General features: G+C 55.7%; 1 protein-coding gene across 1 annotated transcript in view; it reads left to right on the top strand.

Moving 5' to 3' along the window:
• PAPPA (pappalysin 1) overlaps nucleotides 1–23,475 on the top strand; it is a 239,259-nt gene that overhangs the window by 156,498 nt on the left and 59,286 nt on the right. Inside the window, exons 11-13 of the mRNA XM_055301662.1 lie at nucleotides 12,659–12,772; nucleotides 13,716–13,851; nucleotides 16,072–16,285. Coding sequence (XP_055157637.1) covers nucleotides 12,659–12,772; nucleotides 13,716–13,851; nucleotides 16,072–16,285 — 464 coding nt within the window. The remainder of the gene's footprint in view (nucleotides 1–12,658; nucleotides 12,773–13,715; nucleotides 13,852–16,071; nucleotides 16,286–23,475) is intronic.

The raw sequence follows: 23,475 nt of genomic DNA, 5'->3' as shown, positions 1-23,475 counted from the left end.
GCAGGCGCTAAACTGCTGAGCCACCCAGGGATCCCCCTTTCTTGCTTTTTAAATCTGGGACCCATTTTCACCATGTAGACCAAGGTGAATAAGGAACCTACAAGGAGGAAGTGCCATGTAAATATATATTGAATAAATGAATGAAAGAGCGAATGAATGAATGGAGAGAGAAATAGAAAAATCCGAGGTTGAGCTAGAAAAAAAAAAAATCTGAGTCTCCCAAAAGAAAACTGAGATTTCTGGGAGCCCCTAAAGTCCCTGCCTCTAACCCCTTCAGAATTTCGGGAAGGTCCCACCACGCACTCTCCTCACCCCGTCAGCATCTTCCTGTGGGAGGAGGCACGTGTGCCGTGAAGTCACCCACGGACCATCTGGCTGGGGATCCCGTGTTCCTCCTCTGCGACAGGAGATTACATAAGCTGGACAGGAGCCTCCAGATGTTAGCAGTTTCTGCTCATTTTTTCCCCTCCCTTCTCAACAACAATAATAATAATTAAAACAAACACGGGTCTCGTCCCCTGCCCACACCCCTGAAATTACAAACAGGTGGGCCCAGAGGCCCCGCCCCACCAGAGGCCTCCCCGGTCCCGGGGCCGAGCCGCCGACCCTCAGGGAGGCCTGTCCTGCTCTGAGCCCGACAGCCAGGCCTGCCGCCCTGGGGCTCGGGACGACGCAGGCCTCCGGGAGGGGACGTGGCTGTGTCATGAGAAGTCCCTGTGCCGGGCTTTCCCTCTCCCCGGCTCCCACCCCCAACGCCTTGGCCTTCAAGTTAAATGGATGTATTTTGGAAGACGAGGTGGCTTAAGAGATTAGTAATGAGATCCCAAGTCTTTCACTGCTGGGTCAGGAGTTCAGAGGCGGGCCTGGGTGACTGGTGAATGGCATAATTAGGGAGCCGGGAGCAGGCCTACGGAGGGCCCGTGTGAACCGAGCCCGGCCAGGCCTCTGCAGGGAGGGGCCGCCAGCCGCACAAAGCCCACCGCCACATCCGACACTAATCACTCTCGCTTGTTGAGGATTTACTAGCCCCAGAAGTCCGAGCCCCTGCCCGGTGCCTCCTGCGAGCGGCTGTCCGGTTTCCAGTGATGGGCACTGCCCAAGGCCCGGCTCTCCTGTGCGTCAGTGGGGAGAGGCCGCTCACCCCGTGGGGTGGCGCGGTGAGAACGCACACCGTGTACCATACGCACTGGTGACCGGGGGTCACTTATTTTTAATTATTGCCGCCACTGCTGTGCTGATTCTTTCTGCCTTGGCCTCAGTTTCCCCATCTGAAAATGGGTAGATCTGAATCTCTGCGGCCACACAGGCTGGAGTCAATGGAGGCGGAAGCAGCTGGGGCATCACCGTCACTGCCTCACCATCACCTTTCACACACTGCGGCCCGCGGGGTCCGCACCTGTACCCCAGGAGATAGACGTGCAGTAACCCGGCTGGCCGGGCGTCAGGCCCAAACCTCAGCAGCTGCCATGCGTGTGGCTTTGGCTTGCTCCCGGCTGTCGAGTGAGTGAGGCCGCTGATGCCTGCCTCCCGCCAAGGTGAGGACTCGCACTCGGGGCACAGTTGCTGCTTTACATTTGGCCTTGCCACGTCTCAGGGCTGCTTCCTTGGGCCTCTTGAGTAATCGTCACCTGCAGGAGAAGGGGAAGGCATCGCCTTTCTGTCCCCTAGAGCCGTAGACTTGATGGTGAGCCGTTTCTCCTCCAAGAAAGGTAGCGTCACTGTAGGAGTGTCCATGTTGCTCCAGACCAGGGAGCTGGTTCTCTGCTCGGGTCTGCTCAGAAGCCTGGCTGCTTCTTCACGGCCGTTTAGGCCAGCCCAGGACTTTGTACCCCCAACCTCAGGGTTTAGGACGTGTGGGGGCTATGGGCCGGAAGACATTAGACCCCGCTGGAGTGTGGAATAGCTAATGTGTTAGGGACAGACCCCGGGGCCGCTGAGGCACTAATCACCCCAGCACTGAGCCCCGAGGTTGGAGGGCATCAAATGTCAAGTTATCTTACGTGCAAGTAGCTCCTGGGTGGAAGCCCTGAGCTCTGCTGCCGTGTCCAGCCCCCTGGGTGTGAGGAAGGAGGCGTCTCTCTGCTCTGCGCACCTGCCTTGTACACAGAAGATGCTTTTGCTTGATTGTCCGAGCCAAATAATCTCGAAACTGAAAAAGAGGCAGTCCACTCCTCCCTCTCCCTCCATCTCTTTAAGGGGGACATCAAAGGGGAAGCTGCTGTGGGGGCCTGGGGACAGTGAGCATTGTGTCTAATGGTTGCTACAAGAAAGCCTGGCCTCTCTTCCTCTCTCTGTCTGTCTCTGTCTTTTTTCAGTGCTACTAAGTGTGCAAAGAGGTCAGAGGAGGGGATTGAAGATGTGTGTGTGTGTGTGTGTGTATCTCTCAACCCCCAGTTGCCTTAAAATTCTCTGTGGTCAGGAGGTCAGTTTGGAATAAGAAGCAGAACAGGCTGGACCAGGGAGTGAGGAGAGGGACCTGGTGGGGGGAGGATGACAGTGCTCTGCAGCCAGGGGAAGAGGCCCCGGACCTGGAATCTCGACGTTTGGGTTTCCCGTGTATCACACGTGCATCAACTAAGATAAGGCACGAGGGACACCTCCTAGAACACCTGATGGAGGTTTCCTCCACAGCCCGAAAGCAGGGTGCTCTCGTGACACCTTTCCTAAGCCCAAACGGCATAAGGCAAAGAAGCAACTGCCCTTCGTTTGCATGACAACATGCTGGGGTGTCCCCAGACCCCAAAAAAGAGTCTCACTTAGGCTCTTCTGCTTAGGACCCACCTCGATAACCAATGCACAGAGTAAATGGAGGCCAAGCCCAGAGGCTCAGAGGCACAGGTCTAAGCTCGGGTGGCCTGATGCTAAGATGCTGGGTGTAGTTCTGGAGAAGCAGCTGGGTGGGGGGCCCTCGCTGCTGGGGGTGCACGCTGCCTCTGCAGGACGCGCCACAAGACAAACACTGAGCGCTGTTGTTTGCTTTTGGCCTTTTTTTTCCCCCCCATAAAAGTGAAAATCCCCTTTGGATTTCTTTCAGTTGTCAAGAACAGGTACTAAGGTAGGCCTTTGATAAAAGCAAAGTGGTGCGACGTGAACTTTGGAAAAACAGGGGATCCGTGTATATGGGAAAGGATCAATGACCATATCCACGTTATTGTCGGGGACTCATTCTTTTATTCCACTAGTCTGGGCTTTAGGCTTCTCACTGCTCTTCTACTGAAGACGTCACAGGCAAGCCGCTGCCGTTCTTGCCCTCCGTGAGAGAACAGCCACGTTCAGGGATTGCAAATAGGCCCATCTCCTGGGCCGATGCCGACCAGTGATGAGAGGTTCGCCAGAGTGTTTTATTCACGTGGATTCTGAGGTCTACACTCAGGGGAGCAGTCCCCACCGTTTAATTAATGGTGTCTGTCCCCAGCAAGGGCTTGGCGGATGGCGGCCCTGATGCCACGTGTGTGCCTCAACCGGCCCAGTGGTCTCAGGGCCAGTGGACTCCCCGTGAGCGATCAGCCTGTTTCTCATCTGGAAAGTAGAGGTAATATTAATACCTTTCTCATCAGGTGGTTCTAAGTATGAAATAGCGGAATCGGACAGGCTCTGGTGCGCAGAGTCGTGGGAGATCGCTGCGAGTACCAGTTACTACTGTCATCATCGTGTTGTGCATCAACTGCATGTGAGCCTGGGTGGTGGGCGGGCCGGGTCTTTCAGCGCTCAGGAAGGAATCCCAGGTCCCTGCACCACGCGGCTATTACCATGTCCACACCTGGGCTTCTGGCTCTCGTGCGTCAGCCCCGCCCCGCGTGCTCAGCCGCCTTAGTCCAATAGGAGCAGCATTCGCTGGGCCGCGCCTCCTGAGCCGCAGTTGGACACCAGTGAAGAGGGGACAGAAATCAGAGGCGAGCACTGCCCCTGACGCTCAAGCATGGGGACAGATGGACACGCGAGAAACCACAACAGGTGTGGCCAAGAGGTATTGGGAAGTCTCCACCCAGGGGGTAGGAAGGATACGGATCTGGAGTTGGGCCCGTTGGCTTTGCCTCATCCGCGGTGAGGACGTGCCCGGTGCCTTCTGAACCTTGGACTCCTTATGTCTCAAATGGGGACAGCAGTGCTTCTTCCTCCCGGTTACGGCAAGAGGACCCCCGGGGCAGCGCCAGCACTGTGGACTGTCTGTGAGAGTTGGTGCCCTTCCGCTCCCTGTGGGAGCACTGCGGAGGGAGCAGCGTGCTCTGTAAGGGACAGCCACGCGGGCTCTGCAGAGGTGGCTTTGCTGCACCTGCCCCCTCAGTGTTGTGGTCTCCGTGGCCTGACCCCTGGCCTCCTTCCTGCCGTCTCCATGTCAAAGAACCCTGTCCCTCGTACCACCTTGCAGTTCTTGGGGAAATAACTTGGCGTTGGAGCTGCAAGCCTGATGTTACAATATGACCTAAGCAGAAATATTTGGAAACGCTGCCTGGGTTATGTGTGTGTGTGTGCATGTGTGCGCGCATGTGCGCAGGGGTGCGTGCATGCATGCACTTGTGCATTTATGTCTATTGTTAGTGTCAGCATGCACCCCCACGTCCCCCCCACCCCCCAGTCCTTTACCTCTCTTTTTTTCTATGAGACCCATTCCCGGGTCCCTTTGGGCTGAAAGAGGAAATTGGAGAGGACGGGCCTGAGACTTGAAGAGCACTTCCTCCCTCCTGTGATTGACAAAAGGGCATGTAAATCTGTAAAAGCGAAATTCAATAGAAACCTCATGGCATCTCCCCTGTGTGGGAAAATACCAGAACTCCCGCTCCCCCCTGTTCTCCCTCTGTCTCCCCGCCTTTGTGTACGACGTGTGTGGGTGGAAGATAAACTGGATTTAAAAAACCCTTTGAAAGCAAGACATCGTTAACTCCTCTAATTGAAAGCAGTCTTCGGCAAAGGGGGGGTTTGGAGGCGGGTGCTGGATGGAGGGGACCTGAGCCCCGAAGTCCTGGGGCCACCGAGGCCTCTGTGTCTCTCAGCCCAGGCAAGCCCACTCCCCACCAGACATCCCGGCCCATCCCAGAGGAGCTTATGGCCAGTCTGTCCCGTCCCCAGTGGGCTCCGTTCCCCATCTCTCCATCAGATGTGATGGCTGGGATCAGATCTCTGAGGATACCCCCAGCGCAAATATCCAGTGATCTCAAGGCTTTGCGGGGAGAACCAGCTCTTTGTAGCATGCATGAAAAGAAAAGAAAAAGAAAACAGAAAACACATTGCTGGAATGGCTGCGGTAAATGTTTATGTTCGCCCTCTGGTTTGCGTAGAAAGGTGGCTGTGAAATTGGCCCTCCAGAGACCAGAGCCGCGAGGTCCAGGGGTTGGCTGAGGGGCTGACGGGACAATCCCACTTCCTTACGGGGTCCACACTCTCTCCGGCAGCATTCGCCAGGAAGGCACGGGGAGTGAAACGCTGGCCGACTGTCAGAACTGAAAAGCCTGTTAGGGATTCAGCTCACTCTGTCCTTGTGCACGTGGGACGGATGGGTGTCGGGGGACGTAAGACGTGGGTCAGCTCTGGTGGGCAAGCCTCTGGCCTGGCAAGCCAGGGCTCTTTCCACCACCTCGCCCAGCCCAGGGCCGCCCTGGGAGGACCTGCTTTGGGCTGCTGAAGCAGCTTCTGTCCAGCACAAATTCCAAGTCCATCCTCCATGACAGCCAGGGGAGAACGGCGGGTGGCCCCTGCCGAGGTCAGTCACCATTAAGAGTGTGGGCTGAGTGAGCGCCTTCGAATTGAATCCCGGTTCCACTGTGAGCTGTGAGCCGTGTGACCTCAGGCAAAGTACAAGGCCTCCAGTCCTTACCTATGAAGCAGGTGTCATCACGGTGCCACCCTCCCAGGGTTGTCCTGAGACCTGCAAGATTTGGAACACAGGCTTAAAAAGCGCCCGGCCTAGGACCGGCACCCCGCCGCTGCCACCATTCCTGTTGTCCTTGTTGTCCCCGGGGCACCTACTGCGTCCCGGTGCTGGGCGATGTGCTAGGATGGATGCGAGCGTGACGACAGCGGGCTTCTCAGCTTGGAAGTCTTCAGAACTTAAAGGGCTAAGACTAGGCTCTGAACAACTGTACTCCAAGCTGACAAGCGCTGTGACCGAGGTATATACGAAGAGCTATGGGAACACGCGAGAGAGCAATTAATTCTGCGTGGGGGGCGAGCAAGAGCCTTCAGAGGAGGGGTGATATTTGAGACTGGCTTTGAAGCATGTGTACTAGTGCACAGCATGGGCACCAGCGCAGTGGCGGGGCTGGCGGGGGGCGGGGGCGGAGTCTGGGCACGAGCACCAAGGTGGTGGAGGCCGGGCACGTGACAGAAGGGGCCGCGCAGGGTGGAGGAAGCCCCACCGTGCACGCATGTGGATGCCCACCTGCTGCAGGGGCGGGGGACGGGCAGCTGGGGGTGAAGGTGGTGACGTGGCCGAAACCGGCTCCTGAAGGCCTTTGCCAGTTGTGTCTTAGGAAACCTCCCATCCCACGGTCCTGGGGCGGCCAAGGAGGGGTGATCGGGGCCACAGCATGAGTTCTTTACTTTGGCAGGTTAGTTGTGAGGACCTTGGAGCAGGGAGCATCTGGAGGCAGAGAGTGGTGACTGGTGCCTTCTTCTCCATCAGAGGAAGGGGAGGCTTTGGCCAAGGCAGGCACATAGACCGTGGCATCAGAGGGATCGGAGTCTGGCTTCTGGCCGCCCTACACAACTGGATGTGCGACCTTAATGGGGTTCTTTAAAGCCTCTCTGCCTCCCTTCCTCATCAGGAAAATGGGACGATGATTCCAGCCTCACAGAGGATAACTGGGAGGATAAATGGTATTGGGACCTTGAGATCCTTGGTGGAAGTCGTTATGCAGGGTGTCCTCAGGCTCCTGGGGGACTTTAGGGTCATCCCGGACAACCACGCTGTGTCACAGATGGGGAGGCTGAGGGTGGGGGGGAGGTCCAGCTAATAAGTGACACAGCCAGAACCGACCCAGGTCTCCTGTTTCCCATGGGGGGTGTTAGGTGTAGGCACATCCCTGAGGGCAATGAGGCGTCTAGAGCATGGTGCTGAAGACCGAGCGGGGCAGCAGCCTCTTGCCCCTCGGTTCCCACAGCTGTTAAGATGGGACTGGACAGCAGTGGCTGCTCAGCTTCCATCGAAGACCTAGAGCTGGGCTTCTCCTAGAGAAAGGAGTGGTGTGGGCACCGGAATTCCTGTCTGCTCTCCGTGCCATGTGTTCTTGGGGAAGAGGGAGACCTCCCGCTGGAGATGGTTCTACACAACAGAAGTAGGACTGGGGGCTCCTGGCCGGCTCAGTCAGAGGAGCACGTGACCCTTGATCCCAGGGCCATGAGTTTGAGCTCCACGTTGGGTGAAGCGCTTGCTAAAACAAATAAACCTAAAAACACCAAGGGGGTGCTGAGCATAGGTGAGGAAAAAGCATCCGTTCTTGGAGCCAGAAAATTCTGCATTTTAATAACAGTTTTGCCACCTACTTGTCGCGTTACGTTGTACAAGACAGCCCACCCTTCCTTGCGCGCTGCAGAAGGAATCCTCTCAGTAGGCAGCTCTTCAGTTCTGCTAACTCTGGAACTTTAAATACGAAAGCGTGTAGACATTGCTACTTAGAGAAAAAAGTTGGAGAAAGTACAGCCAGACACGTCCTGGATGCTGAGAAGCGCTGTCCGAGGGCAGATTGAGGTGTCTATGAATGGAGGTGAGTTCTCGGGCTCTGAAGTGATCAAGAAGATCCTGGGTAATCCCTCCTCCAACCCCAAGAGTACCTAAGGGAGGGTGCTTGCCAGCCCACCCACATCTGCTCCTTGCCTGGCACCATTATATGGATTTCTCTCCCCCAACCTGAACCGGCTCACTTGTTTTATTAATGTATTTGCTCATTTGATGCATATCAGTATTTTAGTCATTCAATACTACTGTGTCCCATTTTATTGTGACAAAAAAGTGAACAAGAGAGCTATTTATTTATTTTTTTTTTTAGATTTTATATATGTATTTTAGAGAGAGAAAGAGAGAGGATGGGGGTGGGAGGGAAGAAGAGGAAGAGACTCCCAAGCAGACTCCCTGCTGAGCATGGAGCCCGACTCGAAGCTTGATTTCAGGACCCTGAGATCACAACCTGAGCCAAAATCGAGAGTCAGATGCTTAACTCACTGGGCCACCCAGGTGCCCCGAGAACTACCTTCTTTCGCACATTTTTGTGTGTTCGATAAGGTATTGTTGGCTACAGGTACAGCAGGTTTCCAGAACTTAACCACCTGGCTTAACCTGAAACCTGATGTCTGGTGATTAGCAACTACCTTCTCCCCGTACCCCCAGCCCTCGGCCGCCACTGTTCCAGTCACTGATTCTACCAATCTGACTTCTGTAGCTGCCTCACGCAAGCGGAATAATGCAGTATTTGTCCTTTCGTGGTGGCTTTATTTCACTTAGCATGATGTCCTCCAGGTTCATCCTTAGCATCACATATGGCAGGGTTTCCTTTTTTTTTTTTTTTTTTTTTTTTTTAGGCTGTATGGCATGCCATTCTATCAATAGATGAATTGATCTCCTGATGGACCTTGAGTTTGTTTGCACATCTCAACTATTGTGAATAATACCGTAGCAGACATGTGGGCTGAAAGTGGGCAAAACCGAAAGCCAGGTTCCAGCTGTAGGAGGCCCCCCTCTTCATCCGTCTAGGGGAACCTGAAGCCTGGAGGCTGCCCATGTTTTTAGAGCCCCTAGGTGTGCTCCGCAAGGTCTAGTGATGTGAAGGGACGGATAGCAGCATGATGAAGAGGGCAACAGGTTACTATGCTCAGCCCCCGACAGCACTGGGGAGGGTTGTTATGTGGCATCATCAGAAAGACGATGTGTGTGCAAGACCGGCTCACCCGAGGGAGAGAAGAATGGCTCACGCGCAATCTGGGAGGTGCAAGTTGGGAAGACGGGGACGTGAGGAGGGTTGGGGAGGTCAGCAGAGCGACTGGAGGAAAGGGGACGATGAGGGAGACGGCACCCACTTCCTGCGGCTGCCAGGGGAGCTCGGGTCCCCACGGAGCGTGGGATGTAACTCTCCTGCTTGTTTCCGTAAGAATGTTCAGGAAAGTCTCCGTTGTTCAGTAATGCTTTATGCAGTCGGACTTGGCTTTCTTTGGAGGGTGCAAAGCAGTGAGTGGATGAAAACAGAGCATCCCCGTGGAATCAGTCACCTTGGGATCGCACTTGGACCGTAGTGACCAACCCTGTGGCCAAGGGCAAAGCTCTTTTTTCTCTCAGCTGTGCAGAGCCCCGGGGGGTGCCCCCCACCCTCAGTAAGTAGCTGGTGAATGAGCAGAATCCGCAAGGTCTACAAAAGCAGGAGGCCTGTGAGTGTAGGCTTCACCTTTCCCCTGCGGCCAACCCCCCTCCTCCCCGCCAGCCTCCCCCAGGAACGTAGAAGGTTTTAAGATCAACCGGGGCTTTGGGCAAAGGTTCAGCTGGATTTGTTTGTTCCTCTCTGATCTGCTTGACTGTCCCCGGCCAGGATCGCAGCCAGCTTGAAACAAACACAATCTAAATAGGAAAACAGGAGAATAAAATAACAGCAGTGTGTACCTCTCAAGCCCTGTCTGGTGCTGATAGAGCTGACGAGATAAGAGAAAATTGTATTTGAGCAATAAGAGGGCTTTGTTGGTGTCTTAGATGCAGAGATAAGCATCCCCCCCCCACCCGCCCAGAGCTCCAGAGATGTGCTCCAACCACACTCTGCTGGGGACGGGCAGCTCAGAACACTCCGAACACAGGGGAAAGAATTTCCAAATGATACATGTCGAATTGCTGGCCAGGATTTCAAATGCCATAGATAGTTTATGCAAAGTCTCGCACTGTTGTAAAATGTAACACAATCCACTGGCAGATCTGCCTAAGCCCAGTCCCAGTTGTTTTTGAGAAAAATAAACTCGAAGGCATCTTCCAGCCTATTAAAGTGGCTGGTCTGCCCCCCGGTCTCCTTGGTATTGGGCTTCGAGAGACTTGACCAACAGAAGCTGTCACCTGCTTCTGGCCAATGAGATGGTTGATTCCTGGCACCTCTACACTCCTTGAGACGTGACACGTGACGTTTGGGGGGAAAACTCCTGCTGCATGTCCAGGACCCATTGATTTCTCAGGGAGGGGAAAGGGAACTTTGGCAATAGATGGCTCTTACTACTTTTCCATGTTCTTAAAGCAGTGAAGCTCTTTTCTGAAGGGAAACATGACATGGCAGCTTGATATGTAAGACCCGTGAGCGGAGATGCTACAGGTAAAGCAGCAGAGAAGGAAGGAAGCAGATTCACACCCTGAGCCGCAGGTGGAGGCCTCCAGGGAACCCTGGAATCCCTGAAAACCTATGAGCTCATCTCACGTGCAGATGTCGAAGATAAAGCAGAGTCTCCTTAGCGGAGGCCAGCATGCCCCTGCAGGGCGTCCTGGGTGATGCTTCAGAGCTGGCTAAGCAACTTTTTAATTTTTAAAAAAATATTTTTAAGGTTTTATTTATTTGTGAGAGAGGGGGTGAGCAGTGGGAGAGGAACAGAGAGAGAGAGAGAGAGAGAGAAGCAAACTCCCCCCGCTGAGCAGGGAGCCCAATGCGGGGCTTGATGCCAGCACCCAAAGATCATGACCTGAGCCCAAGGCAGAAGCTTAACTGAGCCACCCAGGCGCCCCTCTATATGGGGCTTCAAGAATGAATTGATAAAGATGTTAACGGCAAAGGACACCAGATGAAGGAGGCGCATTCAGGACTCAGTTATTACTTTTGCAGCTTTTTTGTCAATATGAAATCACTCCAACACAAAAAAGTTCATTTAAAAAATAAAAAGGCACTGACGATTGCAGTTGTAGATGATGGCGCAGCCACGCGCCACGCATTTGATCTTGAATTTTTTTTTAATTTTTTTATTTATTTATGATAGTCAGAGAGAGAGAGAGAGAGAGAGAGAGGCAGAGACACAGGCAGAGGGAGAAGCAGGTTCCATGCACCGGGAGCCCGACGTGGGATTCGATCCCGGGTCTCCAGGATCGCGCCCTGGGCCAAAGGCAGGCGCCAAACCGCTGCGCCACCCAGGGATCCCTGATCTTGAATTTGACTAGCACAGTTGACATACGACTCATCTACTCTGTTTTTAATTCTTCTGTAGTCATCTCTAGGGATCTCTGGTAGGGAGATTGTCTTGCTCTGTGTGATTTTTTTGTAAATGACGTCCTATTGTACCTGTCCATTCATACCTCGTTCCTGCTCCGCCTCCCTCCCCACGGAGTATTAGGCTTTTGCAACCTCTCCATTGATGTCTTGGACTCGGGAGGAGGGCTTCCGTTCCGTGTGGCCAGGACCCACACTGGACCTGACACTGAATACTTCGACTATCATCCCTGTGTATGGATTTAATTCAGGCCTCTTCACAGTCTTTTGCCATATGGAAGTATGGTCACGTGACTGTTTCTTACTTGATGCATCCCTTCGCCACAGAAGGACGTAGAAACTGTTCCCGATCTCTTGCTACTCTAGGTATCGCTGGAATCCGTATCCTTGATCCTGGCATATACTTTCTCTTTTTTCCCCTCTTTTGTGTTTGTTTTACATGTGTATGTGTTTATTATGACCTTCTGGGGTCTTTTTTTATAGCTTGCAGGAGCCTTAGCGCTTGCCAGTCGGCCTTTCTCAGATGAGTACACTGAGACCCAGACGTGTGGCATGACAGGCCCAGATCCACAGGGAGTTTTGAGAGAGGAGCCACATCCCAGGTCAGAGGAGCAGCACGGATGTGGGGCGGCCTGCTGCGAAAGGCCTCACCAATCTCAAGGACTAGTCCGATGTTTCTCTCCTTTTCCATCATAGAGCTTTTCCGTTCTCTACTCGACAGTTTGCAGCTGCGCATGCCTGTGTGGTGCCTGGATGGACACGTGCGCTCACGGTCGGCCCTAGCTCCTCAGCGTCTGTCCCGTCCCACAGTGCTCGGCAAACAGCAGCCTCCCGACAGATAGGACTTGGATGCGTGAACGACCTGAGGAATGGAATGACATGTGGATGCACAGCATACACACGTGCACACAGTGTACACACACACACACACACACACACACACACATCCTGTCTTTGGGGGATAGGCCCATACTATCATAGTCTTTCCTCTGTCCTTCATACAGGTCTGGGCACAATTTTCAGATTTGTTCTAAAATGATCTGCTTTGGATTCACGACTCTGCAAGATCCCACCCCTCCTCCTGCCTTTTCTGCTGCCCTCCCCAAGCTCTCAGAATACCAGGCAGCTTAGCACAACCGAAGCATTCCAGATTTCCACTTTCCTCGGAGCCTTTGCTCCTGCTCCTGGCACCCGCAGTGCCCTAACCCCCTGTCTCCTCTATTCTTTAAGATCCAACTCAGACGTCAGCTCCTCCGGCATTTGCCCCCATGAGAATGTCTCTGTCGCCTCCACCGCCTAAACGTGGTATCTGTTCTGTCCCTACGAGTGTGGAGGGTTCCCTGTTCCTCGGTAGGCGGTGAGCTCCTGGAGCACAGTGGGCTCCTGTCTGTCATCCCTGTTTCCTCCTGTGGCGCCAAGAACAAAATAGGTGGATGGCAAAGGTGTTTCTACTTGAATTTAATTCAACTTCTGACACCCTCTAAAACACGTTTCTCTTTATCTTTTCCCAGGTGTGTCGAACGAAGGTGATAGATCTCAGTGAAGGCATTTCCCAGCATGCCTGGTACCCTTGTACCATCAGCTACCCGTACTCCCAGATGGCTCAGACCACTTTCTGGCTCCGGGTAAGCCAAAGCCTTAAGAGCCTTAGACTCTCCAGCAGTCGCCCCCAGGAACCAACTCCCATGACCCTTCCTCAGGATGGCTTGTCTCCTCCCTGAGGGTGCTCATGGTCAGGACAAAGAACAAAACACTTGGCAATAGGATGCTTCCTGAAATAGAATCCCTTCATCGCTCATGGAATGCCCCTCGTCATTCTTGTTTTGGCAAAGACTCTGGATACCTTTGGTCTTCCCGGAACCTTCTGTTCATTGCTCAAGGCCTTTTAAGATTGTCTTCTCCTCCTTGAAGGCTTAACCGATCCCCGCAGAGGAGTGACTGTTCTCTCCCTTCTCGTCCTGTGTTCGGTCATCTGTTGGATGGTGCTTGTCACATTATTCTGTGGCTCTCTTTGGGCCCATCTTCCTGACTAAGGATTGTGGATTGTATTGACTTTTGATTTGCACATCACTGACCCACTTTGAACTCCATGGTCCACAGAAATGCGAGGGCTGGGTCTTACTCGGCTTTGTCTCCTTGCTGCCCAACACAGAGGCTAGCATGGAGAAGTGACAAATAATAACAGCACCTTTTTTTTTTTTTTATGGTTTTAGTATGTGCCAGACACTTTGTTCCCATTATCTTACTGGAGCCTCACAGACACCCTATGATTGAGTTATTCACTTAATATATCACTTGGAGGGAGGTGAGGGAGCCTAGGCCCATGGACGCTGAGCCTCCACTCACTGTACACAGCTCAGCAGGAGCAGAGCCAAGTAGGCACAGAACTTCCGACCTCAGAGCCTGTGCTCTTCACTGTGAGGTTTCCCTGCCTCCCTATTCCCATCCTGGACCCATGATGAGCGGCCCAGTCCCTAAAATGGAAGATGCTCCTTGAAACCCCTGCGCCATGGCTGCTTCCCCAGCCACGTGCCCGAGCGTGACCCTCCTGTGTCTTCTGCATTTCAGGCATACTTCTCTCAGCCAATGGTAGCTGCAGCTGTCATCGTCCACCTGGTGACCGATGGCACCTATTACGGGGACCAGAAGCAGGAAACCATCAGCGTCCAGCTCTTTGATACCAAAGATCAGAGCCACGATCTCGGTGAGCTCATTCTCATGCCCGTGGCCCTTGGGACCGTATCTATCCAGGGCTTGGTTTGAGGAGCAGCTGAGACCTAGGTCTTCCTTCACCTTCCCTCTTTCTTGCATCTCTGTTTGACGTTCTGGTGGCCTGCAAATCAGGAGGCCTTTGTGTATCCAGAGGGGCCTGGGTGTGGTAGATACGGGGATAAGGGACCACCATCCAAGTCCTCTCAACAGCTCCTTTCTACCAGGCACCTTTAACCTCGCGCACCCCGTGTGACCCTCAGGAGACCCCGGGAAGGAAACCGAGCAAAGGCCCTTCCTCTAGGTATCAGCACCTGACACCCAAGAGAGGCCTTGGGAGAGCCTGGGTGGCGGGGCAGTGACCAGGAAGAGAGAAGGAGCCGGGAGCTTGGAATCGTAGCCAGGGCGCTTTACCCTGCAGCCCGAGGTGTCCCTCAGTCCCCCACAGTGGCAGCCGTGTCTCCAGCACAACCTGCAGAGCTCCCCAGTGGAGGAGGGAGAAGCAAAGGCCAGTGTGGGGAGCAGGAAGGCGTATCCAGAGCCAGGTCCTGTCTGCCGAGGCACTGCCTCCGCCCAGGGCTGGGGGAGGGCGGGGAGGACGGGGCCGGAATGGTCAAGCTGTCACTTGCAGAGCCCTCTGTGTACCCGCGTGTGCTCGGTGCAGAGGTGGGGGGTCCCAGCCCCGGGGCTGAGGGCCCAGGCTTCCGTGCTGTCCCTGCCACTCACTGGGCTCGCAGAGGTGAACGCTTTCCACGACCTCAGAGCACCTCATGTGGCGTCTTGCTGTCCTCTTGTCCCCACGGTGCCATGTGATCGTCAGAGCGAGACTGAGAGGGAGTAACGGAGGGGCCCTCCCGGCGGTGGTAAGGGGGCCCAGCCCAGGGCCTGGCACCAGGAGAGTCCTGTTTCCGGTGCAGCCACTCCAGGGGCTGGGAATTCCAGGCCAGCCGGGGAGGCCGGGCTCCAGAGCGAGGCCTGCACCGCCCCCGGGGAGCTGGGTTCAGAGACCCGCGTGGAGCCAGCAGGCCAGGGGTCACCGCAGGGTCAAGCGGAAGCCCAGGGAGCGGGAGAGGGTTTTGTGTTTTGTTTTTCTGTTTACTTATTTAGTGAGTTTTAGAGGCGAGGGGGGACGTGTTAATAAGGAAGAGAAAGAAAACCCCTCTGGACTTATCTGGAATCCGGGGAAATTTCCCTAAGTGCGAGGCAAATATTTTCCTAGCTGTGCTGGCATCGCAGAGGCCCCGGGGGGCGGGGGAGGCCCGCTTCCACAGAAGCTACTTGGATCCCGTGACCCTGCATCCGGGGCTTCGGCGTGTCCCCGTCCCTCCCCGCGGGGTCCTCTGTCCTCAGCATCCTGCCGCCCGCGCCCCCGGGACTGACTGCGGAAGGGCACCTTCTGGAGCGGGAGCCAGACGCCCAACCCAGCAGGCCTGCAGGGCGGGGATCATCCCCGTGGTAGATGCAGAAGCGGGTTTAGCCCTTTGCTGGGGTCACATGGCTGGGGTGTGACCGACTGAGCGCCCCATGAGCCGAGGCCGGCAGACAGCAGAGAGAGCGTCCGGCCCGTCCGGCCCACCCGGCCCACCCGGCCGCCCCCTTCCCTCTCCTGGGTGCGCCCTCCTCTCTGCTGCCCGCCTTCGTCCTGGACGCCTGGGGACCTGCTCCCGGCTCTGGAGGGACCCGGGGCTCTGGAAGGCTGTTCCGGGCACCTCCGGGAAGACCCCCTGCCCGGCTTCTCCGCGTCGCCCCTGAGCACGGCTGCGGGGTCTGCGCCTCACAGGCTGGGCTCCTGCATCAGCACCGAGGCCAGGCCTGGCGCCCCGGGAAGGGCCGGCTCCCCTGGATGGTTCCTACCACCTGCGGGCTGCCTGGGAAGGCGGCCTGGCCTGCGGGCCCTGTCGCCGTGCGGGAGGGTGCTCAGGGCCAGCCACGCCTGTCGGGGGGGCAGCCCGGGGGGAGGGCGGGCGGCTGTGGGCGCTGGGTGAAGGGAGAGCTTAGGGGGCAGGGAGGCACAGGGATTGGAAAGATTTGGAACCAAGAGAAAAAGGCAGACAAAGAAACTTTCAATCAAACTCAAAATCCCCACTGGCCACCCAATGGTGCTTTTGTGCAGTGACATGAAAGGGTCTGGGGGCTTCGGGAAGGGCCCGTTGGGGGGGCGTGACTGGCCCTGAGTAATGAGCCTGGCCCCGCGGCCCTCTGTCTCCCCTGACAGGCCTCCATGTCCTGAGCTGCAGGAACAATCCCCTGATTATCCCCGTGGTGCATGACCTCAGCCAGCCCTTCTACCACAGCCGGGCGGTCCGTGTGAGCTTCAGTTCACCCCTGGTCGCCATCTCGGGGGTGGCCCTCCGCTCCTTCGACAACTTTGACCCCGTCACCCTGAGCAGCTGCCAGAGAGGGGAGACCTACAGCTCAGCCGAGCAGAGGTAAGGGACCCCGGGTCGCATGCCCTGGGCCGTTGGCTGGGGTTCGGCGGCGCACGGACATGCGCGTTGCCTCCCTTCTCCAGCCTCGGGCCTCCAGCGGGGCCCTGCCCTGGGGTCTACGCGGCCCACCCGGCGTGGGGCTCCGGCTCCGGGCCCAGGCAGGGAGGGAAGCAGGTGGGCGCGGTGGGAAGGCCCTGCCTCCCGCTCACAGTCCTGACTGCCGCCGATGGCCGGCTTGCGTGGGCAACAGCACGTCCCCTGCCCGGGTCTGGGCATCCACGTTTGAACAAAGAGGGGCCGGGGGCGGGGGTTCGCTGCTGTGCAGCTCCGACACGCTGGGATATCTAGGAGGATGCGGGGACTGGCACTGGCTCCAGCCCGGCTCCCTGGACTTCAGCCATGGGGAAGCGTCCGTGTCCGCCCCAAGCCTAGCCCCGGAGGTGCCCTCAGCGGTCTCGGGGGCCCTAGCGGCGGCCTCACGTCGCCCCATCAGTGCGTGACGCACCCCGCTTGAAGCTGGGAGAGCTGGGGTCTCCGGGGAGCGACCCGAGTTTGGGGGGTACTCCTACTTGGGTTTGGATGTGCCCCTCCTCGCCTGCATGTCCATGGCAAGGCACGTTACGTTTCTGAGTCTCGCTTTCCTGTTTTTGAATAAACGGACGGGAATATCTACACCCCCCCACCCCCCCCCCACACACACCCGCCCTGGGTGGCCGTGAGGGCTAGTGGTGCGCCGTCGACGCACGTCCTCGTGGCCGTGGCGTCCTCTGGCCACCGTGCAGAGGCGAGGTATTGACACAGAATATTTGTGGCCCCTTCCGGATCCGACGGCGGTGCGTCTCCGCCTGGAACTCTGCATGAGGCCCTTCAAGCAGGAAGCCGCCCTGGAGATCACCCAGGACACCCCGAGTGTCCAAACTCCCCAGAATCCCAGGGCCCCCAAAGGGGAAGGGCTGGTCCAGGCTCACACAGCACCTCTCATGTTTGTTTAATGAGATCCAGAAGGGGAGAGAGAGAGAGAGAGACTGAGGCGGGGGGCGCAGGGGCCTCGGTGGGCTCCCCCAGGGGGAGGCCCTCTGAAAGGCGAGCCAGTCCTGCCCCGTATACCTGGGAGCGAGGAGAAGAAAACGTTTGGGACCGTGGTTGAGGGGAGGGGGGCACTGCCTTTCCCACGCCCCTGCCACCACAGGGGACTCAAAAGGTGGTTGCAAAACCCACATTGTTTTGCACCCACTGTCTCTAGCTTCTGTTGTGCAAAGTCTGTTGCAATCGTTCGGAGGCAAAAGAGCTCCTTAAATATCACTTTATATTTCACTCTAAAAGGGCTTTTTCCTCCCCGGCTCTCCAGACTATAAAAATAAGTCAATTCTCAGAACCCAGGGAAACAATGTCGATGGGAAATGTAAATCCCTGAGACCTTTGCTGCAGTGCTTTCCGTCCCATCCTTGCCCGGCCACCGGGACCACGGGCAAGTTGACTGAGGCCAGCCCTGGCTTCTCTGAATTCTTCATTAGCAGTAAACCGTTAGAAGTGCCTAACCCCAGAAACAAATCAATCGCTCCAGCATTTGTTGAGTTCTTTGACTTGGGGCCAAAGAACTGCCCCCCCCCCGCCGTCCCTGGCTGCTTATGTGACTCTGAGCCCGTCACTGCGCCTCTCTGGGCCTCCGTTTCACCGTCCATAGGAGGATGGTGATGCATCGGATGTTGTCCCTGGTCCTTTCCCGTTCTAACACTCTGTGGTTCCCAAGAGCTGGTGGGGGTGTACGGGGGGCAGAGGGAACCAACGTGCACTTCGTTACCGCGTTTCATTATTTTATGTCATTATGACACCTGTCCCGTGAGGTGCGGACAAGAGCGTGAAAGTCAAGCCGTCCGGGCAGTCAGGAGGCAGACCCCTGCGTCGTCTGCCCCTAACAGGCACGCACACCCGTCGGAGCCAAGCGCGTCTGGGAGACAAAGGGACCTGTCCCGGCTGCTCACATGTGGGCCTCTAGTGAGCGGGGCGGCTGGAGAGGAGAGAGCCGAGGTCCGGGGGCCTCAGCGGCTCGACCGACGGCTGGGGGGTGAGGACCCCTCCCAGAGGCTCCGGGGAAGGGGGGCTGCTGGGGAGGGGAGCAGCTGCTCCTGGAGAGCCCGAGAGGCACTTACCCAAACAGTCAGGACCCCACAAATGTGCAAATGCATTAAAACAAACAAACCGGCAGGAAAGAAAAGAAAAATAAGCAACAACTGTAAAAAGCCATGGGATGTTTTTCTTCTTTCTCAAAACACCAAGGTAAATAGCATCACTTTTTACAGCGCACGTTTCAGCTGGCTCGGGCGGCGCAGGCCTCTGACCTCAGCTGCTGCCCAGGTCGGGAGAGGCCGCCCCGGCCCAGCCCCAGCCCCAGCCCCAGCCCCAGCCCCAGCCCCAGCCTCAGCCCGCCCCTCGGTCTGGTGCGGCCCCTCCTCCGTCCACCCTTCTCCCTTCTCCTTTCTGCTCCCCTGTCCTGGGAGCAGCATGACCGATGCCCAGTGGGCTGCCACGGGAGACGCGTCACTCCGGCAATGTCAGTGCGGGTGGTGTGTTCGACCCAGATTCCAGGGCCTCGAGGCCCCCGCGGCCAGAGGAGGCCCACGGGAGCAGGGTCAGGCTTCGAGGGAGAGGACCAGGTGTGGAATCGCAGCCCAGTCCCAGGCCACAGCTGGGGGACGGGGGAGCCCCGGGGGCCTCTGCCCCTGGCCGGGCCTCAGTGAGGGACACGACAGCCATGGGTTGAGGCTCCGGCGTGTCTGACACGTACACACACGCACACACACGCACACTATCCTGTGCTCCTAAACAGAGATTGAGCAGCTATTATAAACTTCAGGGGGCCCCGTGCTTACACAATCAGTAAACTCCTGTCCTCTCTCTCCTCTCCTACCCTTCCCTTCCTTCATCCTTTTTCCTTCCTTCCTTCCCTCCTTCCTCCCTTTGTTCCTCCCTTTCCTCCCTCTTTCCCTCCTTCTTTCTTTCCTTCCTTCCCTCCTTCCTTCCTTCCTTCCTTCCTTCCTTCCTTCCTTCCTTCCTTCCTTCCTCCAGCCCCTTTTATTGTTTGCATCCTCTCTCCCTCTCTCCCTCTCCCTCTCCCTCTTCCCCATGCCGGCCCACCCAGAGAAGGGCAGTTCTGATAGGGAGCTAACCTTTAGTAAGCGAGCTCTAGGAGAAAATAAATTCTTCACGGGACTAGATTGACTCCTCCCAGCCGGCGTGGACCTAGACCAGGCGGTGTGCGGGTGAGGGATGGTGCCCACAGGAATTCCTGGACTCGGTGCCCCGAGAGGAGCCCACGCGCGAGTGTCCGTCCCATCAGATGACTCTACAGGAGTTTGTGTATGAGATTTGGAGCCTGGAAAGAAGCTTCTCGTGGCCAGAGACCACAGACTCTCCCATTTATCCTGCCCACGAGCAGGTCAGCACCTGTCGGCACACCTGTTGGGAGCTGGTGTGGGGGATGCACCTGCGGACAGAACTGCTGTGCTGAGCGTGTGTCTCTCCGACGGTGACAGAGGCTCCTGACTCTCCTCCAAGAGGTGGTTCAGCTTCCGCTCCCATCAGAGGTCTCCTCCGTTTCCACGCACATCCTTGTCAATAATGGGGATTTTCACAATCTCTTCCCCCCGCCGAAGGGCTCTGAAATGATCTACGTCTGTTATTTTGTCTTCATAAGATCGTGGTCCCTGAAAGCTCGGGCCTCTGACAGATTGTCTGCTTCTGCGGTCCCAGCAAGGGGCGTGAGTCCCCAAAGCCAGGCGGCCGCTTCCCGGCAGGACTGGCATCACCGCGGGAATCGCAGAGGCCTTCCTCTTGGTCACAGGTTTCAAGGCTGTGGTCACAGGGGCCAGAGCGGAGCCCACCCTGTGCCGGGCCTCCCCAGTCCTCTTCCCTCATGACTTGCTGACGTCTGACCCTCAGGAGCGCTCATAGCGATGACGTCGCAGGCTGGGAGACACGATGGGGGGCCCGCGGGCCACCTGGGCGTGGAGTGACCCTGCCTCTGCTCTGCTGGCCAGCTGGCTGCCACCCCGACCCTGCAGGCCTCCACTTTGCCTCGTCACCCTGGGCCAACCGCCTCACTGGCTCCGGGGATTCCAGGGTGCAGAGCCTCTGGGGATCCCTCCCAGGCTGAAAAGAAAAAAATAATTTTGTCTTTTTTTTTTAACATGAGAATCCAGGAATTTGCATCCCAAATTTAGTTTTTCATTTTTGTTCATTTGTTTTTTATTGAAGTTCGATTTGCCAACGTATAGTATCACACCCAGTGCTCATCCCATCAAGTGCCCCCCTCAGTGCCCGTCACCCCATTATCCCAACCCCCACCCACCTCCCCACGGGAGTCCTGTCTTGATCTTTCCTTCTCAGTCTTGCTTCCCAGGGGCCCTGCAGCCCTCCTGCCAGGAGCATCTTCTCTCCCTTTTCCCGTGTGGATGTGCTGTCTTTTCCGCTGTCCCCATCTGAGTGCCCCGGACTGATCGATAGACCACCTTGCCGCTAGGATCCCCCCGCCCCGTGGTGTAGTTGCAGCGCTGAGGCAGGCAGGGCGCAGCCCGGGGTGGGACCCTCGTCCGCCCTTTCACTGCTGGTCTTCTGTGTTCAGGTTGAGCAACATCCATCCTTTGGGTTGAGCATGATTGGGGGCCATTTCCCTGGGCAGTGGGGACAGTATTGGGGGACTGGCTGGTGCATCACTTAGGATATGCTTCTATGTGGGACTTGAGTCCGTAAGTAAATACATGAAATATATATATAATAAATATATAATAAATAAATTCATATATAATAAATAAGTATATAATATATAATAATATAATATATAAATCATAATTTTATTTATAATATAAATTAATAATATATTACTATATTTATTATAAATAAATAATATATCAAATATAATATATTAATATATTAATAATATATATGATTATAAATATCTGCTTATCTTTGGCTGGGGCTGCATCTCCATCTTTGCCCAGATGTGAGAATTTCATTGATAAAAGTACCTATGTCCCTTCCCCCATCCCTCAGATCAGCCAATGTCCTCCCTCTGAGAAGTATCTTCTCCTATTCCTCCTTTTGTTATTTTTATTGCTCATCACTGGTATTGAATCCTTCCCCCAGTTTGTTTTTAATGAAGCCAGAGGCTTTTCGGCCTTTGTTTTCCCTGTTTTTGTGTTTCAGCAATGACAGGGAGGTATCTGGGAGGGGCACGTGGGGTAACGTGTATCGGTTTTGGACAGTGTGTTCCCACAACCCTTCCAGCTAATGGGAAAGCAAAGAGAAGAGCAGGGGCTGAGGGGACAGAGGGCGGACCCACTGGCGGGTCCTTGCCTTGGGACAGGCCAGCTGAACTCATGGAGTCTCACTTTCCTCTTCCTGAGAATGGGAGTCCTCGTACTACCTCCAGGAGTTACGGTGAGGGTGCAAGTCAGGTGATGCAGGGAAGACATAGCGGCTGACACCTGGTGCACATCGCCTTCTCCTCTTTTTCTGCCTGTCTTCAAGCCCGCAGGCCGGGCACACACCGATGTGCTGAAACGGCATGCTCTGGAGCACGCTAATCCAGAAATGTCCCATTGGGAAAGGTTATCAGTTTGGGAAATGATGTGTGCCGCAGCCCCTTCTGGAAATCCCCAGTGTGCACTAGAACATTCAAGGTTCTGAGTAGTCCTGCAATTAAAAAAAAAAAAAGCTGACTTACTAATCCAGTTCTTTTGACCATGAAACCTTTGTGACCAGGGGATATTTTCATTCTACAGCAGAGAGAGCCAGAGTAGAGAAACCACCTTCTCTTGCAGCATCATGGTTTCCAGAGTATTTCTCATGTGTGGGCCTTTTGATTATATGAACATGCTGAGCTCCATTCTGTCCTGGACTTGGTGCACGCTCTTGCTTCCGCCTAGGACTCCCTCTGCCCCAGATCTTTGCATGGCTTATCCCTTGGCATCACGGAGGTTTTAGTTCAGATGACCCTTCCTCATGGAGGCTTCCTTCCCCAACCCACGTGCACAGGTGTCCTTCCCCCCAGCCCCCAACAGTCATCCTCTGTATTTCACCTTTAGTGCCCTTTCTGCAGCATATCACTGTTGGAAACAGGCTTCCTTATGATTTTTCTGGGATGCGTGTCCTTTCTCCTCAATAACACAGGTGACAGGCGTCCTAGGCAATTCCCCAGTGTTTAGAACAGGGCAGCGAGGCCCCTAGACCAGGTGTGTTGAACAGATGAATGAGTGGCTGACATGTCACCCTGTTGACACTCTTGAGAGATAAATTGGCTTATTACTTCCATTTTGTGGATGAGAAGACTGAGGCTTAGCGCATCAGGGAACTTTCCAGGGTTAAGCAATTGGTAAATGGCCTTGCTGGGGCTTAGAACCTGGATTAGCCCAGTTGCTAAGCCCTGTGCCCTTTCCACTGTAGCAAATCAATTCTTTTTTTTATTTTCAGTTTCTTCTTTTTCTTATGAAGAACATTACCGTGCAGAGAAACCGGGTGGGGGGGTACATGCTGCTTTTACAACTTTGTGGCCCCACAGCCCGGGGCGGCCCGGAGCCCCCTGGTCATCACCCTGGGAGACACGGGTCAGAGGGCCAGTGTGGGAGCTGCTAGTGTACGGAGCAAATCGACTGAGATTGGAACCATGTGGCTCTTGCCCCCTGCGCTTACCCACCGTGGACACGTGCGTCGTGGGGTGTCCGAGCCCTTGGTCGGCTCTGCAGCCGCTGTCCTGGACGCCTCCCCGGGGCACGTGTGGCGGCGCAGGCGACTCTGTCAGGGGCAAGAGGGCGGGTGGAGAAGCCAGTATGTCTGCAGGTGTCCCCGTCGCCCTCTCACGGCGCCTTTGGGAGCGGGGGTAGGTGGAGATGCAAAGCCCCCATCCGCGTGGGTCTGAGGCCTGCATCAAGTGCTTCCCTTTTCCGAGGATTTGAAGAAAGGGAATTTGTGATGTGTGGAGGCTTTTAGCTCCACCCCCAGCCCAAGCGTGACTCACCAGGCCCCAGAGCAGAGGAGAGAGCATGGCGAGGAGTGACCATCTTCCGAGAGGGCCCCCAGCGCAGTTTCCCGAAATGGGTACCAAGGAAAAAAAAAATGAGGAATCCCTTCTGAAGCTGGTTTAGCCACCGATGGCTCCCTGCCTCCTCGCTCTCCATGCATCCCGGGTGCCAGGC

The sequence above is a fragment of the Nyctereutes procyonoides genome, unplaced genomic scaffold (genome assembly GCF_905146905.1).
Source record: "Nyctereutes procyonoides isolate TBG_1078 unplaced genomic scaffold, NYPRO_anot_genome, whole genome shotgun sequence".
NCBI classification, from domain to species: Eukaryota; Metazoa; Chordata; class Mammalia; order Carnivora; family Canidae; genus Nyctereutes; species Nyctereutes procyonoides.
The sequence above is the reverse complement of the archived record's forward strand: the minus strand, read 5'-3'. Positions and strand labels throughout refer to the sequence as shown.